This window comes from Lagopus muta, chromosome 12 (genome assembly GCF_023343835.1).
Source record: "Lagopus muta isolate bLagMut1 chromosome 12, bLagMut1 primary, whole genome shotgun sequence".
NCBI lineage: Eukaryota > Metazoa > Chordata > Aves > Galliformes > Phasianidae > Lagopus > Lagopus muta.
This window is the reverse complement of record NC_064444.1, coordinates 13,545,908-13,561,463: the sequence shown is the minus strand read 5'-3', so window position 1 is coordinate 13,561,463 and position 15,556 is coordinate 13,545,908. Positions and strand designations below refer to the sequence as shown.

Here is a 15,556-nt window from a genome sequence, read left to right as displayed (position 1 = left end):
AGCAAATGTAAAAATAAACATACTTCTTTAACTTGGTGTCTGTGACCTTTGTGCTGACCCCATCCATTGGCAGAACAATAACTAGATGCTTGAAGGTCCAGACTTTGTCTTAAGTTGTACGCTCTAGAATTTTTCCGCACTCAGAGAAATTTCTCCAGATGTATGAGTTGAAGACAACATACTCATAAAAAGCTGTATTTTTTTTTTCACCACGAATCTCTAAATGGGCTGTTACTGACATACCAATAGTCACTTCCCATTCCCTTGACAAGAATCACTGTCTAAAGTCTGAATGAGGAAGACTGCTCAGTGACAATCTAGCAGTCACGTCACAGCTCTTTAACAAATCTCACTCCTCACACATCCACCCCAATCTGAAATGTAGCCAGACATCTAGATAGACACAGTCATATCTGACAGCTAGCTAGAAGGGCTGAGTTTTTATTTCAGCTAAAAGAAAAATGCAGCCAGTTAGGAACAGACAAACAAAATGCATGTCTTTGATATACTCTCCATAAATTATGTTTTAGAAGCTTTTTGTTAGAATCCTACACCTCCACAAACCAAACCTCTTCTTTGGCACAGCATTACAGCAGCACATTTATTGTTAATGGAGCCTCACACACTCAGCACCTTGGGGAAATGGAGCTTTTCCCATACATTCCTTAACAACTGTTGGTTAGCCAACAGGGCATCTTTCTATGCAAAACTATTATCAAGAGATTATTATCAACTCTTTCATTCACAACAACCTATTTCCCTCCCTTTTTTCAGCTACACCAGGTGTTTGTACAAGCTTATCATTTACTTTGTTTTTACTTCAATAGCAAAGCCGTCTTTACTCTCCACCCTTGTTTTTTGGTGATGAGGTTTAACTCGCTAATTGGCACACAGTCTGTCGCTCTTGTTCTGTGAGGGTCTGTCAAGCCACTTGACTCAGCAGTTTTAAAAGCACTCCCAAATGCTGGCAATGAAGGCCAGATGCAGTACTTGTGTGACACATACTTGGCAAATCAGAAATATATGCACACACATCATATCAGGACAATTTGCACCTCACAGCCAAAAGGAGATGGGTCAATCCAAATTAATGTCCAGGCACCCAGAAGTTTAAGAGGCTGCAAAAGGGATCAGGACACCTTGTGGCCATAGAGTCTGCTGCCTTAGCATGTCATTATGTGTTTAATACTTAGCTTCTTCCACAACAATCTGAACTGCTTTGCATTTTGGCACTGAATGAATGTGGTCGTTAGACTGGATATAAACCAAGATCGAGGTTAGGGATATCCATAAGTAACCACTTAATGCTTATGTTGATCTTCTGAATACCAACAATAACATTTTTATTATAGGATTCATTTACTTGTGGTCCTAGTTTGGGCTTGAGAGTCTTAGCAAACTGACAGTTCTGATTTGGTCAACAAACCTGCTTGGGTCATTCACTGTTCCACCATCTATCACAGTCCTGGCTGAGGAGGTACAAACTACAAGGCAACTTGAGCCTTGTGCTGCTTTCCAGTTGGTGCTTCAAATTCCTTAGGTGCTGATCTGGTAGGAATGAGTTTTGATCTGTGTCTGAAACTATCTTCTAGCCTTTTTTGGGCAACTAAAACGGTAATGGCATCTGCCAAATCCGAGACCATTACAGTATGTTACAATAACTGTGTTTCACAGCTATGCCTGTATTTACCTCCGAAATAATTGTAATCTTCCAGAAGCCTCATGGCAGATGGGGGAGACTTATGCTCCTCTTGAAACCTGTCCCACTAAACATCATCTATATTTACATTTCCTAAAGAACTGCTTAAACCCATGGATGAAGCTTTGACTTGTACCTGCCAGCTTGTGCATTTCACCATCGAGAAATTCAGTGCCAAGAATCAAGAATAAAACCCAGTGAAATTTCCCTCTCGTCTGGCAGGCTGATCAACATGTCCCAGGATCATCTACCAAAGAATCCAAAGAACACGCTTTTCCACACAGCGTATCACCGTGCTTGCCAGTCACATGATTTTACAGCTACTTTCCTTAAGACCGTTCAGCACCTTCAGCACAAAGTTCCAGCCCACGTCTCAAACATCTGCATTTTTTACATGAAAAATAAATATTGTTTAGCGTTTCCCAAAAATATGTTTTTTGTGCTGAAATGTGACAATTTCTACTTAAAAATCATCGTGGATTTATAATCTAGTATTTTAAACAGTAAAGAGAAATGAGAACAAGAAAGATCTCTCTCCTTTATAGCAAACCAATTGTATTTAGTGGAGCTGTGCTAATCCAAATGACTTCTGAAAGGTTGCAAGTGTGCAGTATTTCTGCTGGGATAGCTATTTTAATCAAGTAAGAAAGCTGAAACTGTGATAATTTTCCATAAAGAGAAAAACAAAGGCTTTTTGGGTAGTATCCAAACAACTAGCAAATGGCATATTCAGATTTAATTGTGTCTTGCTTATTGGGCACCACAGTTGGTTTTTACAGGGCTGAAAGGTTTAACAGTATTAAATCTTTGTTTCTCAATCTATTTTTTCAAGCAGCTACTAACAATGCATATTAAAGAGAGAAACTTTAATAGATAGCTTGAAATTCTTGCATTAGAAATACAAAGAAACATACAGTATAGGCCACACATGTATTGGTGCACTCACACATTTTTCTGCAGAATTCTTTACTGATCTCCACTAGGAGATTAACAGGAATTTAGAAACTTCAGAGAAACTAGTGGGTCAACAGAAAGAACAAGAGCAAATTATATTTAAGTATTCTTCCTTCCTTATACAACTCAAGTTGTTTAGCAAGTCCTGATTCCCAGTTTTCTTTTTTTGCTTCTAATTGCCACTGCTAGTCCAGTGTTGCCTTTGACTCAATTCAAAATGAAAACCGAAAGCATTTTTTCTTAACATTTCTCTCTTGTGCAAATCCACCAATTTAAGGGGCTAAAATGATGACCCCTCAAATACAGATAGACATGACTCCTCTAATTGTTGGTCCAATTGTTGCTTTTTAACATGAGTTAATGGAATGGTCACAGAGAGAAAAACAGCTAATTTCAAATGAAGGGTCAGGGTGACAAATGCTAGCCCCAGAAAAGCCAGTATCCTTCCCCAGGTCAAAGATTCGGTGCTAAGTTCTGAATGCAGAAAATACCTCATGCTTTTTCACTCATAGGAAGATACAAGCAAAAATAACAAAGAAAAAAAAAAAAAGCAAAAAAAAAGGAAAGAAACAGAAGAGAAAAGAAAATGGCATTTAGTGTAAAATACAAAGAACATTTTCAGCATTAAAAATGTATGAGGAGAAACATCAATATCAGTTCATTACCTTTCCTTCAGAAAAAAGAAAAGTACAAATGTCTTATCTGTACCTTCTTTGTAGTCTGATTTTTACATACAGCAGGATGTTTTTGTTGCAACATCAGCTTTGTTTGATCATGTAAATTTTTGAATCGTCCTTATTTGGGCCTGAAAGGAGCTTCACTTGCTATCTATTGAACAACTAGTCTAGAATAAATTCACACATTTTTTTAATTTTTCCTTTTCACTCCAGACGAGCAACTTTTTGGGAGTGCTTATGGCTGCAGATATTCACAAAGCAATGATATTTCCCAAGAAAGAACCAACTGCAAAAAAAATGCTCCATGTTTATGAAGTATAATTACACGCACAGAGCTCAGCATAAAACCTCATGGATCAAAACACATTAGTTCAATTATCCAAGTTTCAAGTCCGATTACAAATATCCATATGAAGATAATTATAGTGCAGCTGCCAGTTCTAAAAAGACCTGCGGTACATAATGAATTGTCCTCTTATGGTCTATGGAATGAAGGGAAACGTTATTAGCCAACTTTTGTCATATACAGACTAGAATAGGAAAAATGATCTCTCACTACACCAAAAGGACTGAAAAATGATCATCTTCTAAGACAGAAAAAACACTGCTTTGAGAACAGAAACTACTGCTGATTTTCTAATTTGCCGTCCCAATAATTATGCTTCCACGGCTGTGTCCCTTCAAGAAGTGTGACTAGATGTGGGTTTCTAATTAGAAAGACTAGGGAATAAATCAGAAAACTCTAGAAGGAAATGAAAGCAGTATTAAGTTCTGAAAATGTTAAGATCCAGAATAAATTTCACTAAGATGGAATTTGAATGCTCTTGTCATGGTGTAAAACCCAAGGGAAACTTTATCCAGTAACTGAATCCATCTCTTATTTACAATTTTCAAACGTTTTCACAAATAAGGCACGCAGTCCACTTGCAATATCACACCCCACCTACGTGTCTCTTACAAACTTCATTTTACACCATGTATCCTTTAGAAACTCTCTGGACATGAATTCCAAGGTTTTAAACAACACATTTGAATCAAATGAAGTGGATGTGGGCAGACAAGTCACTTCCTTCTCCGGTGCCCCACTTTTCCAAGAAGAAAAACAAGGATGATAACACCGATCTCACTTTTTAAAGCACATCAAGATCTGCAGATAGAAAACTAGCAAGAAATTTCATCTCACTATTTAATCCCATCATAAATCCAGGAGACAGTCCAGTGAAATTTTCCAAGATGGGAGAAGGACCACACTAATCTTTTCTCAAAGGAACACTGGACCTTTGTTTAGAAAAGCTGACCAGTTTTGAAAGCATTTTCATCACTGAATGGCATTGCTACAACTCAGTTCTCTTCCTCAGACTGTCCGTTCTGTTGCTGATCCAGCAATGAGCCTTGCACACTTAACTCAAAGCATGTGTCCCATTCACTTTAATTGAAACTGTTCACATTTTTAGCATTCACCATTGTTAAGCCCTTTGCCGGATCAGGAGCAGAACTGTTTAACAGACCACAGGATCAAGTTCTGCTATGTTGAGTGTCGGTGTCTCAGAACCTAATAGAACAAGCAATTCTATATCATATGAAGAGACAGAAACTGCTCTTTTGTGGATGAGATGCTATCATGAGTCACTCTTGCATAAACAACTCTTAAATCACATCTGGATTCAACAAAGGAAAATCAACCAAGATCTTTTCTACAAATGACAAAAGTAGTACATAACAACTGGAAAACTGCAATGGTGCATACTATTAATTACTATCTTCAGTCACATGAAAACAATTGAAAATTATCAACCTAGTTGGACCCTTGGTTAAAGGAATTTTTTTTTTGGCACAGGTTCTAGCAACCTCCAGACCTCAGCATGGTATAATTTTCAATCTCTGCACAGATTTTGTTTCAGTTAAGCTGCAGCCTGCTCTTGACCAGGGAGAAGCAGAATTTGGCTGTAACATATTCTGTAAGTACAGTGAAATTAAGCCCTTTGGTGCACCACATAATCACAAATAATTATTGTATGCATACTTAAAAGCATATTCTCATTATGTTCAGCACACGGAACTCCCACTAATGTTAATGGGAATTCCATGCCTGAATGTAAAGGACACCCATGTGTGTGGGTTTTGGCTCTGCTGTGTTTTGTGTTTCTTCCCCTTTCTCGACAGTTCAGGGAGATGACTTAGCCTTGGGTCTCAAAGGATCGCAGTTCAATCTGCCACTAGGTTCGCGTGAGACTTCAGGCAAGTTACTCCTCTGCTGTCAGTTCCATACATTAACAAAGACAAAACCTTTTTCTCTTTTTTTTCCTCCTTTCTCCTTGCCCCCCTCTCTCTCACTATAGCTTATGTTCTCATTGAAAACTGGAGTTGGTCTGCAACATTGTTTCTGTTTATTGTCTTGTATGAGGGGCACAGATTTTATTTGACCATTCAAACCACTATCACAGTAGAGACAACAAAAAGCTAGAAATGATGCTCACGCACACGTGAAAAACCTTGAACCACTGTATTTAGCTATTTATTCATAAATGTCAGAAAAGATTTGCTTTAGTCTTCTAGGCTTTTAGATTTCTGCCCTTTACTTCGTGATCTAATGTCAGTACACTTTCTGTATTACCCCACTCCTTTCAATCATTTCTTAGTAATTGTCATAGATTCCAGCACACGTGTGCCCACAAAGACAAACTGTCAATTTTCAGCTGATTGCTTAAAGGCCTGGGAGCCAGTAAACAGGTTGCAACAAAAACCAATGACAGCACAATATGGAAAATCTCAATAAAACACACTCTTCTAGAAGTTTCATTCAGCCTGGATGGGAAAAAGACCATACTCTAATCTACACAAACTTTTTTGTGGCCTCTTATTTTCTCACGACATACAACTTGAAGACATCCTGATAATACAAAAATACACACAGGTCTGCTTTGATAGGCATTCATCCACTATGGAACTGCAGCAAGTATCATCAACGCTATTTATACTTGGAAAGAGAAAGCAAAGATCAGCCTAACATTCATGAAAACAACAGAACAGTATAGTCAGTCCTACTGGAAAGAATTTCAGAAAGCAACCTTGCTATTTGGTTAGCTTAACTCTGAAAAGCAGGATAGAAGCCAGAACAATATACATTTGCAGGGGTTTATTTTGACAATGTGTTTAGTTGTTCAGTTGCTTCAGATATTTTTCCCCTCCAAATGCCAGCACTATTTTTTAAAAGGCTAATCCCAGATATTAAACAACAACCAGCTTCAAAAGTGGTACAGTTCATCTTAAAACAGTAAGCTACTGGTGGGATTGTTCCTAGGAGGGAAAGGTCCAAGGAAACTGCTGTTTAAGTTGGCAGGATGCTTCTGTTTCATAGAAGAAAAAATGTTCCTGTTATAAAACACTTCTCTTGCTAGCAAACGCTGCACACAAAGGGGCAGCTGTACTGTGCTTACCTCACGTGTGACTCTTCCGTTGTTATCAAAGTCATACAGTGTGAAGGTCCATTCTTGCCTGTTATCTTCCTCTACAGACACATCACATTGCAATTCCTAAGAAACATGCAAAGAGCAGCTGATTACCTGAAGCAAAAGGCCTGTTTGCAGAGGAGACTGTAGAAGGAGGCTACTTGCTTTCTTCCTCCCTTCCTCCCTCCCTCTCTCATGGGAGGAAGCTTTCAGGATATGTCCCAGAGAGTTCTCTGTCCACCACACAGAAGAAATCTCATCATAATAATATGATAATCTTAACTCCTTTAGGCTAGGCTTCCAGCAATCTGCAAGATGCTACTTTCTACTTCAATGCAGAAAACACAAAGAAAGAAAACTGGTCCCTGAAGCTGTTAGAATATAATAAGGTTTCTCACTGAAAAGTGAGAAAGAAAACTCTGCTTAAGTCAGGAAGAGAAAGACAACAGAAACAGTCACAGTATGATGTAGGACACCACAGCCCCAGGAGCGGTCATTAATACAAAAAGGCACAAATCCCCACCAGTGAGACCCGTCAGATGCCTGACACCCAAAGGCCACCAGCTGGTGCAGCCCAGCACGGTGCCACGAAGCTCCTGAAGCAGAGCCTGCCCAGGGGCTGGCAGGTAGCAGCAAGCCAGGAGCCTGGCCCGTACTGAGCCGCGCTGGTGAGCATGACTTGGGGAAAGCCTGAACGAATCAATTTGTTCAAGGAAAATAATCCCCAAACCAAAACCAAGCCTTCAGTCAAGAACAAAGGATGCACTTTGACTGACTTTGGTCACCTGGGTGCAAAGGGTTTGCTTTCTCTCAAGACATGTGCAATTAGAATTATCCAGAGCCACAACAATACAATACAAAAAAAGTTACAGTGCAATTAAAATGAAAGCCGCTGTATACAAGTAAAATAAACAGCTCCAAATAGCTTCAGCATGACAGAGCTCAAAATACCTGGTTGATCTTCTGACTTGAAACCAATTCCCTACAGCAGTTACCCGTCTCCCCGTCCCCTGCTGAGTTCAAAGGCAGTCTCCTCTCCGTTGTAACAAGCCCGGCTGAAAGCTGCCAAGTGCCCCACACTCTACTGTGGAAACACCGTTTCGTATTACACAAACATTTCCAGCAACTTTAAAAGCCAAATCGGGTTCACCTCACATTTAGACCTCTTGTCTCAGCACTCGTGTTTCAGATTCTTTTACACCTTTCAAACATTTACCAATCTCATAGCCCCTAGCTTACATAGTTAGAAAACTTTCATTTCTAGAACAAGGGGAAAAAATATCAATACTTGGTTCCTTGCCACAGATTAATCCTTCTCTGTCCCACATTGCCTAACATAACATCTTTATGTGAGGATGTGCTCTGCTTAGTTAAGAGCCATGGCAATCTTCCCTGCATTAGTCATGGAGCCTGGTACCAAGTGCTAACCTTTATGGCATGCCAAGAACTACTTGGGAACAAACACAGACTTTGCCGGAATGGTGCAGTTCCAGCTATACTGGCACCAACCATGTTGACAGGTGTCCTCCAGTGTTCAAATATCAAGGCACTGTTAATTGCAATTTATCATGCCTTTCCTGTCTGCAACTGTCTGCTATTCAAAGGAGAATATAAAGTGTGCCTACAAAAAAAGTTATCGCTTTGCAAAAAAAAGGCAGGAAAGCCACCTCCCCCCAGAAGGCACACCAGCACTTGCAATAGCTGAGCTGCCTCCTTTTAATCAGCCTAAAACAGTAAAAATAAATTGTACCAGACTACTAAGCCTGCTCTGGAGAAGGAAATGAGCACCCAGCCATGCTGCAAGGTGGCTGCGTGGTCTTTTAAATAACAATTGAGGAACGCAAAGCTCATTACTGTGACAGGCTGACAGCACTGAAAGGTAGAAATCTGCCATGTCTGCTGGAGCGCAGAGAGATGAAAACTCGTGCTGTTTCTTGCCAGTACCAGAGTATCTTTCTGCTCACCAAGACAGACAACCCTCTAGCTGGATGACAGCACGTTTCAATACTCATATTTATTAAATTGCTCCCTATACAAACAAAACCTGCCAACTGCTCACAATGTCTGGCAGTTTTTGTATGTCTGCAAGAAAACAGACCATCCGACTTATTGCCCCCAGGATCCTCCTCCTCCTGCCATCTGATCAGGTGGATATCCACTGGAGCATGAGGGTCTTTTCACTTCTGAGCCCAGCCACAGGAGGCTGATGGATAAGGAAGCTTTCACAAATATCTTCCACATCAAGAAGATTCAACCAAGTGCAACAGTCCACACAGGTCAATCTCATAAGATCTCATAACACAGGAGGTGGCATAATAAATTGCTTCTAAAAGGATTGCAGATAGAGGATCAAAATGAACACCTCTTCTTATTGTACATTTCAGAGCCTACCAAGGAATCATCATATTCCATTTAAACCTGGAAATAAAACATACTAATCTAAAAGGCCAATATCACCAACAGTAAGACACTGAGAATTGTACCATTTATACTCCACCCTTTACCTATTATCATTGGAAAGAGCTATCTATATACATGCACTGTTTGATCTACAAGCTATTTTTCTACCTTAATTATGTCACTACAGTGAAACTTTAGAATACAGAAAACTTACTTCAAATTTTAGTTGCTTCTTGGAACCTGTGCGTGTGTCACTTTCTTTTTCTGCTTTCTTTTCATCTCCACTGCAAACTCCATCTGTCTTCTCTGGAGGCAAAGCCACTGCAAAAAATATATTTAAGAAAAAAACTTTTATAAGGAAATGTCAAAGCAGTCATATTTGCAAATTTGTCATCATATATAGGGTGAAATTGATTTCAGCAAACCTGTGTGAGAGGATCATTATACTTGATTTGCTTTTGTGTTCACTTCACATCTAGGATAATTTCAGCAGACAATCTAGCAACAGCTTTTGGTACACAGACAGTCCTACAAATATCACTAGAGTCACAGGAGGTTCAAACAGAGTATTATGAAAATGTAAGTCAGCAGAACTGTTATTGTAAATAAGTTGAATAATTTTGCAAAATATTCTAAGTATGTGACATGTTGCCAGACACATTGCATTCACCAGCAGTGACTGGAGTAGTGAAGCTGAAATGAAGTCCTCTTTCCGCTCCAGTTTCCCTCTTCAAATACACATGAGCCTTAAAAGGTAACTATAACCTGCCAAAATGGTTAAAGCTGTGGCTTCTTCAAAAATATGTATGAAAAAGCACATTCTGAGTTAAAACTTTCACACTTACATGATTTGGTAGTACTCATAAAAAGCATCAAAATATTATCAGCTATCAGACACATATCACAGCGCATCAGCAGGACACATCCACTTCTCAAGCAGATTAAGAGACAAATGTCCAGGAACTCAGTAGCTGTACCTTTGCACCTACAGAGGAACTTGGCCCTGCACATGATGAAATTCAATCTGAAGAAAATTAATTCTGTATACATTAGAGTTATGAGAATATACACAGATTTTCAACCCTACTCTGGATCTTTTTAGATATATTTTTTTACATCCATATACTTCTGCCAACAATGCTATGGCCATACCTCATTAAGCACAGCAGTAATTCTTCTTTCTCCCCTCCAAATAAATTAGAGGGGACTGATAGACTGTGGACCTGCAAGTCAGTACTTTTCTCTTGTGCTGCAGCTCTTGCATGCAAAAAAACCCCTTCAAATTAACCTTCCCTTAAGATTATACTCTCAGAAATTCCAAAAGCTAGCATTTCTGCCTCAGCAGTCAGACTGCCACACTGCAGACATGGACTGCATTATACACATACTCACACACTGATAGGCTTTGATTTCTACTCCACGTTTGGTTTCTCTACACCAAACACAGCTAACCGGGAGGGTCAGCTGAAGAAAAGGAAGTTCACATCATGACAGTTTGTTTCCTTGCCCACTTGATTTGGTATTATCAGATGAGCAGAGATTGTTTATTATGAGGTTTTTGTAGAGTGCTTACCGAAATGAAGGCACATATGATAAACATTATGTCCATACAGAACTCCGGAGTATATCTGAAGGACCACATGTTTTATAATCACTTTGCCCATAAATGCAACTCCAGATTCCTGGAAATTCCTAGCTATCCCCCCATCCCCCCCCAAACACACACACACCAACAACACCGCAGAACAAATAAAAAAGGACGTTTGGTTATCTCTCCTAAGTCAGTGTTTTTATTCTAAGAACTCTGGGAAATGAAGATGTAACGCGGGCATTCATAACTAGCAGTTATATAACAGTGGCTCTTCCTTTCATTAAATGTGTGCCGGGATTCTGAGTGGCTGCTTTGTATCAATGACCAACTCCCCATATGGACAGATTTAACTAACCTAACCGAAACACTTGCATGGGGAACTTTTACAGTCTCTCACAATCTGGCTCTAGTGAATGAAAGCAAGTCTGGTTTGACCCTTAGCTTTGTTGGAACACTGGACAACCAATTGAAGAAAAAAAATCCACCTCATCACAATTACCTTTAAGTGTACAAGGATATACATAATGTTCAAAAGACTTCTACCGGGGTCTTTTATCTATCAAGGGACAAGCATCTGAAATCTCAGCATCTCAGACTTTGGGCTAAGAGAACTGAGGAGCAGATCCTGCACAAGGTGACTGTTCCTTGCCCCAGTGCTCTGTTTATATATGGATTTTTTTCTGTTGAAGCATCTTACAGAGCAGTCACAACTACTCTTTTGTGCTGCACTGAAAGCCACCTGCGTGTGCATGGAGCACCAGAGCTCTCCAGGCCATGGGGTTTGTCAGAGAGAAACGATGCCAAGGGCACAGAGTTACCTTCTGGCTTCAGAACAGCCCTTTCACTGGCAAGTTTAATAAACCTTCTGGATGTACAGTATGCGTGTTCAGATAGGAAGCTTTCACTTTAATGTATAATTTATGTAACAGAGGAAAAATGTGCTCTGACAAATTAGTCTTCTCAAAAAACAAGAGTTCAACTATTGGGAAAGGAAGAAGATACTTCTTGCAGTACGCTCCTTGAGAGAGTTTAAATACTGTATGCCAGAAATTATCCTCTTTGAGCTTTGCTGACCTTTGATCTGAAGAACTCATTGGCCTTGCTGCTCCAGGGAATTATCCTTTGAAATCAGTTATTCATTTTGGAGCTCAGATGAAATAGGGAAATCTGGTGATCTCATCCTGATGTCAAGTTTCATTCAGCATAGAAAAATGAAGTCTAAATGAGGAAATTTTAAAGGAGAATATGGAGGTATTAAAGTAATATTTATGAGTGATCAAATAATGTGTCTGCCTGCATATCCTTGTGTGCCGTATCCAAATCCAATGAACATATAAAAATATATATAGATTAGAATACGTCTGTTTTGTCCAAGAAGCAAAAATACTTGGTATTTTGCCTCTATACTTAGTTTCAACTATTAACATGCTCTCAGTTTCATGAAGGATACAAACACATGCTGAACCTACTTATAAATGAAATGAGAATGTCTTCCTGGGACAGTTGAAACTGGCAGTCTTTAAACAGAGATCCACCAGTGAGCTGCATGCCAAGGTTCAGCTGTATTCACAATGTGAACTTCCTTTCAGCTCTGCCAATGATATCAAATGAGACCAGACAAGATTGCTATCTCGAAGGAGCATGGAGGATTAATAGACTGGTGTTTCCAAATTCTAGGTCATCAAAAATAGGTCCACACACAAAATATTTGTGCAAAAATACCTACCTACCTCCCCACTCAGATAACAAGTCCTGACAGAAAGAACGCTCTGCATAGATTCATATGCTGAGAAGCCTACCCTTCTTGTTGTGGGAATCCACAGCCGGAGAAAAAATATATATATTTATTGCTTCTTGTGGGAATAACCATATGCTCTCAGAAACAATGTTCCCTAACAGAATGTTTCATGAATTGAAATACTGCATATGTTTTCTTTATGATGTTCTCTTTTCTTGTTCATTATTAATGGTCTTGTATTCACTTCTATAACCTTAAGACACTATAAAAATGCGTCTGGACAATATTTGAAATTGGAAAGACAATAAAGGAAAAACATTAACTTGGAAAAATTGTGAAATACCATTCTTTCATGAAAAACAAACTGACTGGCTTAAGTGTACTAGCAGATGTTTCTCTCTAAGATTGTTAATTACTACCACACAATTGCTCATAATTGAGGGAGGGAGGAAGAGAGGAAGAGAATGAGCACCAGTTTAAAGGTATAAAGGCTTATCCTTGAAGAATTAAGTCTTTTTTTTTTCAAAGATTTATTCATTTCTATGAAAAGGAATAGGTAATAATTTCAACTAATAATAATCCCAGATTGCTGTGCTGAGTGCAGTGAGTATCGAATACAAGCAGCGAAAGCTTTCCTCCCTCACTTCCACCTTACATCTTAGAATAAGAGGGGGAAAAACAGAGATCCAAAATTGGGCTGCACTCAGGTCAAAAAAGTGAGTTCACACTTTCACTCAGGTGGATTGCCATTTCAGAGCTCTCAAAATGTCATTCGAGCAAAGCACCATGCTTTGTAGCAAATTATCTTCGTCAAAGTAAGGGCAACTTCACTCTGTTTTTCAACAGTACTGAGCATTTTAACCAGCAGGATTAGGAAGATCTTGTGGCCAGAAATAAAAAAGGAAGCAACTGTGATGAATGCTCATGGCTAAGTTACAGCTACCAAGGCAAAATTTACAAAGCAGTTACGAGAACCCAGGCTAAAGACGAACTACTTCAGAGCCTACTTGGGATGACAGCCATTTAGAAAGGTATTTGATGGATCACAGGCCTTAACTCTGAAAGCAGAACTATGGGAGATGCTATGCAATTCCACAGTGATAAATTATGACTGGATGTTAGGTAACTATTATCTTAATGTCAGAGTCATTACTGTGTAAGTTTTGAGAGAAAGCAGAGCAAAGGTAAAATTGGAGAATTGACAAAAATGCCACCTATGAAAGTCAGCATCTGGTATACATGAGACAAAATCTTTTGGAGTAAAATATTATTAGACTTCCCTTTGAGTTGGATAGATTGGATTCTAAGCAATTCTTTACTCTTGCAGAAACAATGGGACAGAATTATCTGTGCACAGGGGAAATGACAAACTACTTCTAGAATCTGAGTCTTGTGAGGGAATAGACTAAAAAAAAGGAAAATTTTAAAGTGAATAGATAATATCAAGGCAAAGAAACAAAGTCGAAAGCAGTTCAGTAAGAATCCAAATGGAACCTCAGTAGCAGCATTTGACTGGTGGAACTGAATGTCAAAAAGTTGGTCCAAGTGAGCTCAGTAGTAAAATTCCTACTGACGTCAACAGGACAAGGGTTTCACTTCCAATTTACAGATCTAGCAGACACAGCAGAACTCAGTCAGACAATGAGGACCAAAGAAAGAGAATTAACTGTGTTGTTGTTCCTGAAGTCTCTGATGTCTATATTACCTGGGCCTGCCAACATTTTTTTCATTGCAAATCAGGTTTGACAAACATAACTGACATTCTTCATGGGCTGCACAAGAACCAGAGGAGTAACAACTACGTTTGATAGTTCTTGAGAAGTCCTGTAGTTAACAATTAAACTCACATTCAGATTTCATTTTCAGATTCTCTTGGAGGCCAGGAATTAAGAAATATCATCCCCAATAAGCACACATGTTGGTTTTATTCCATAGGAGTTGACTGAAATACATTGCTGGTGGAGATAGCTTTACTTGAGCGAAGGTCCTCTTCTCCAGTGGCTAATGCCCATAAGCAGAATTGGACCAAGCAGTGAGTAACATTCCTGTTCCACAGCCACCAGAAGAGTGAACACATAGAAAAACAGGCTTGTGCTGGGTCACTGCCAAAAGCATGTATTCAACTTTCTCTGGCTGAAAGCTGAAGCTGATGAATTAGACACACCCTTCAAAACAACAAAGATCAAGCTGCCTTCTCCGAAACTTACTGTAGGGAAATTAATTGTCCATTTTAAGTCCAGTGGGACAAATCAAAACCAATTTAGCAAGAATTGTACCAGCAGTGCTTCTTAGTAGTCAAGGATAGGTATTTTAACCTGAAAATATGGACAGAAGGCACTTTCTTCTGTTTCAGCATTACTTGTTGGTCACAAAACAAATTAAGGGTTTGATTACACATCACAGAGCAGAGAAGAAAAATAAATCACAGTGTTGCTGCCAGCGCCCAACCAGAGAGAAACATTAAGCACAGCACAGAGAAATGGTGATTCAGAACATGTGATGGCTTGCATAAAAACAACCCAAAATGTTTCAATCATTCAGGCATCAGATTCTAATTGACAAGTCACCGTTAGGACATCTCAGAATTGCTACATTGAAGTTCACTCAGATGTTATCACATGGCATTTTGTCTTGTGAATAAGCAGTACTCAGACTCACAGGTCTGTGCAACGCCACCTCCCACAAAGCATCAGTTCACATCATCCCTGATACCTTCACATATATAAATTCACAAAGCTCAATACAGAATCATCAAACAAGATCATGTCTGGTTCTGGTGCCTTGTTTTGGTTGTCAGGCTGAAGGAAATTTTTTTATTTCCCGACCAAAAAAAGGATTTGTCCTAAGGATGCACACACAAAGGACAACATAGTCTCTCTCCTCTGCTAGCTAGCACATAACTCATACAGGCTTAAACACTAAACCCAGATTTCTCGCACTCTCTAGAGCGAGTTTGCTGAAGGGAGGCAGTTTGCTGAATTTTGCCAGGTTATGATTCCCTTTTCCAATTAGTCCCCCAACTGGCTGTATTTCATCAACAACTGCCAG

At 39.3% G+C, this 15,556-nt stretch overlaps 1 protein-coding gene across 3 annotated transcripts in view; it reads right to left on the bottom strand.

Moving 5' to 3' along the window:
- The window catches only part of NKD1 (NKD inhibitor of WNT signaling pathway 1), a 215,439-nt gene that overhangs the window by 14,226 nt on the left and 185,657 nt on the right, over positions 1-15,556 (bottom strand). For all 3 annotated transcript variants that reach the window (XM_048958766.1, XM_048958768.1, XM_048958765.1), the window contains 2 exons: positions 9,394-9,500; positions 6,768-6,863 (listed from right to left, as the gene is read on the bottom strand). In XM_048958766.1, coding sequence (XP_048814723.1) covers positions 6,768-6,863; positions 9,394-9,500 — 203 coding nt within the window. The remainder of the gene's footprint in view (positions 1-6,767; positions 6,864-9,393; positions 9,501-15,556) is intronic.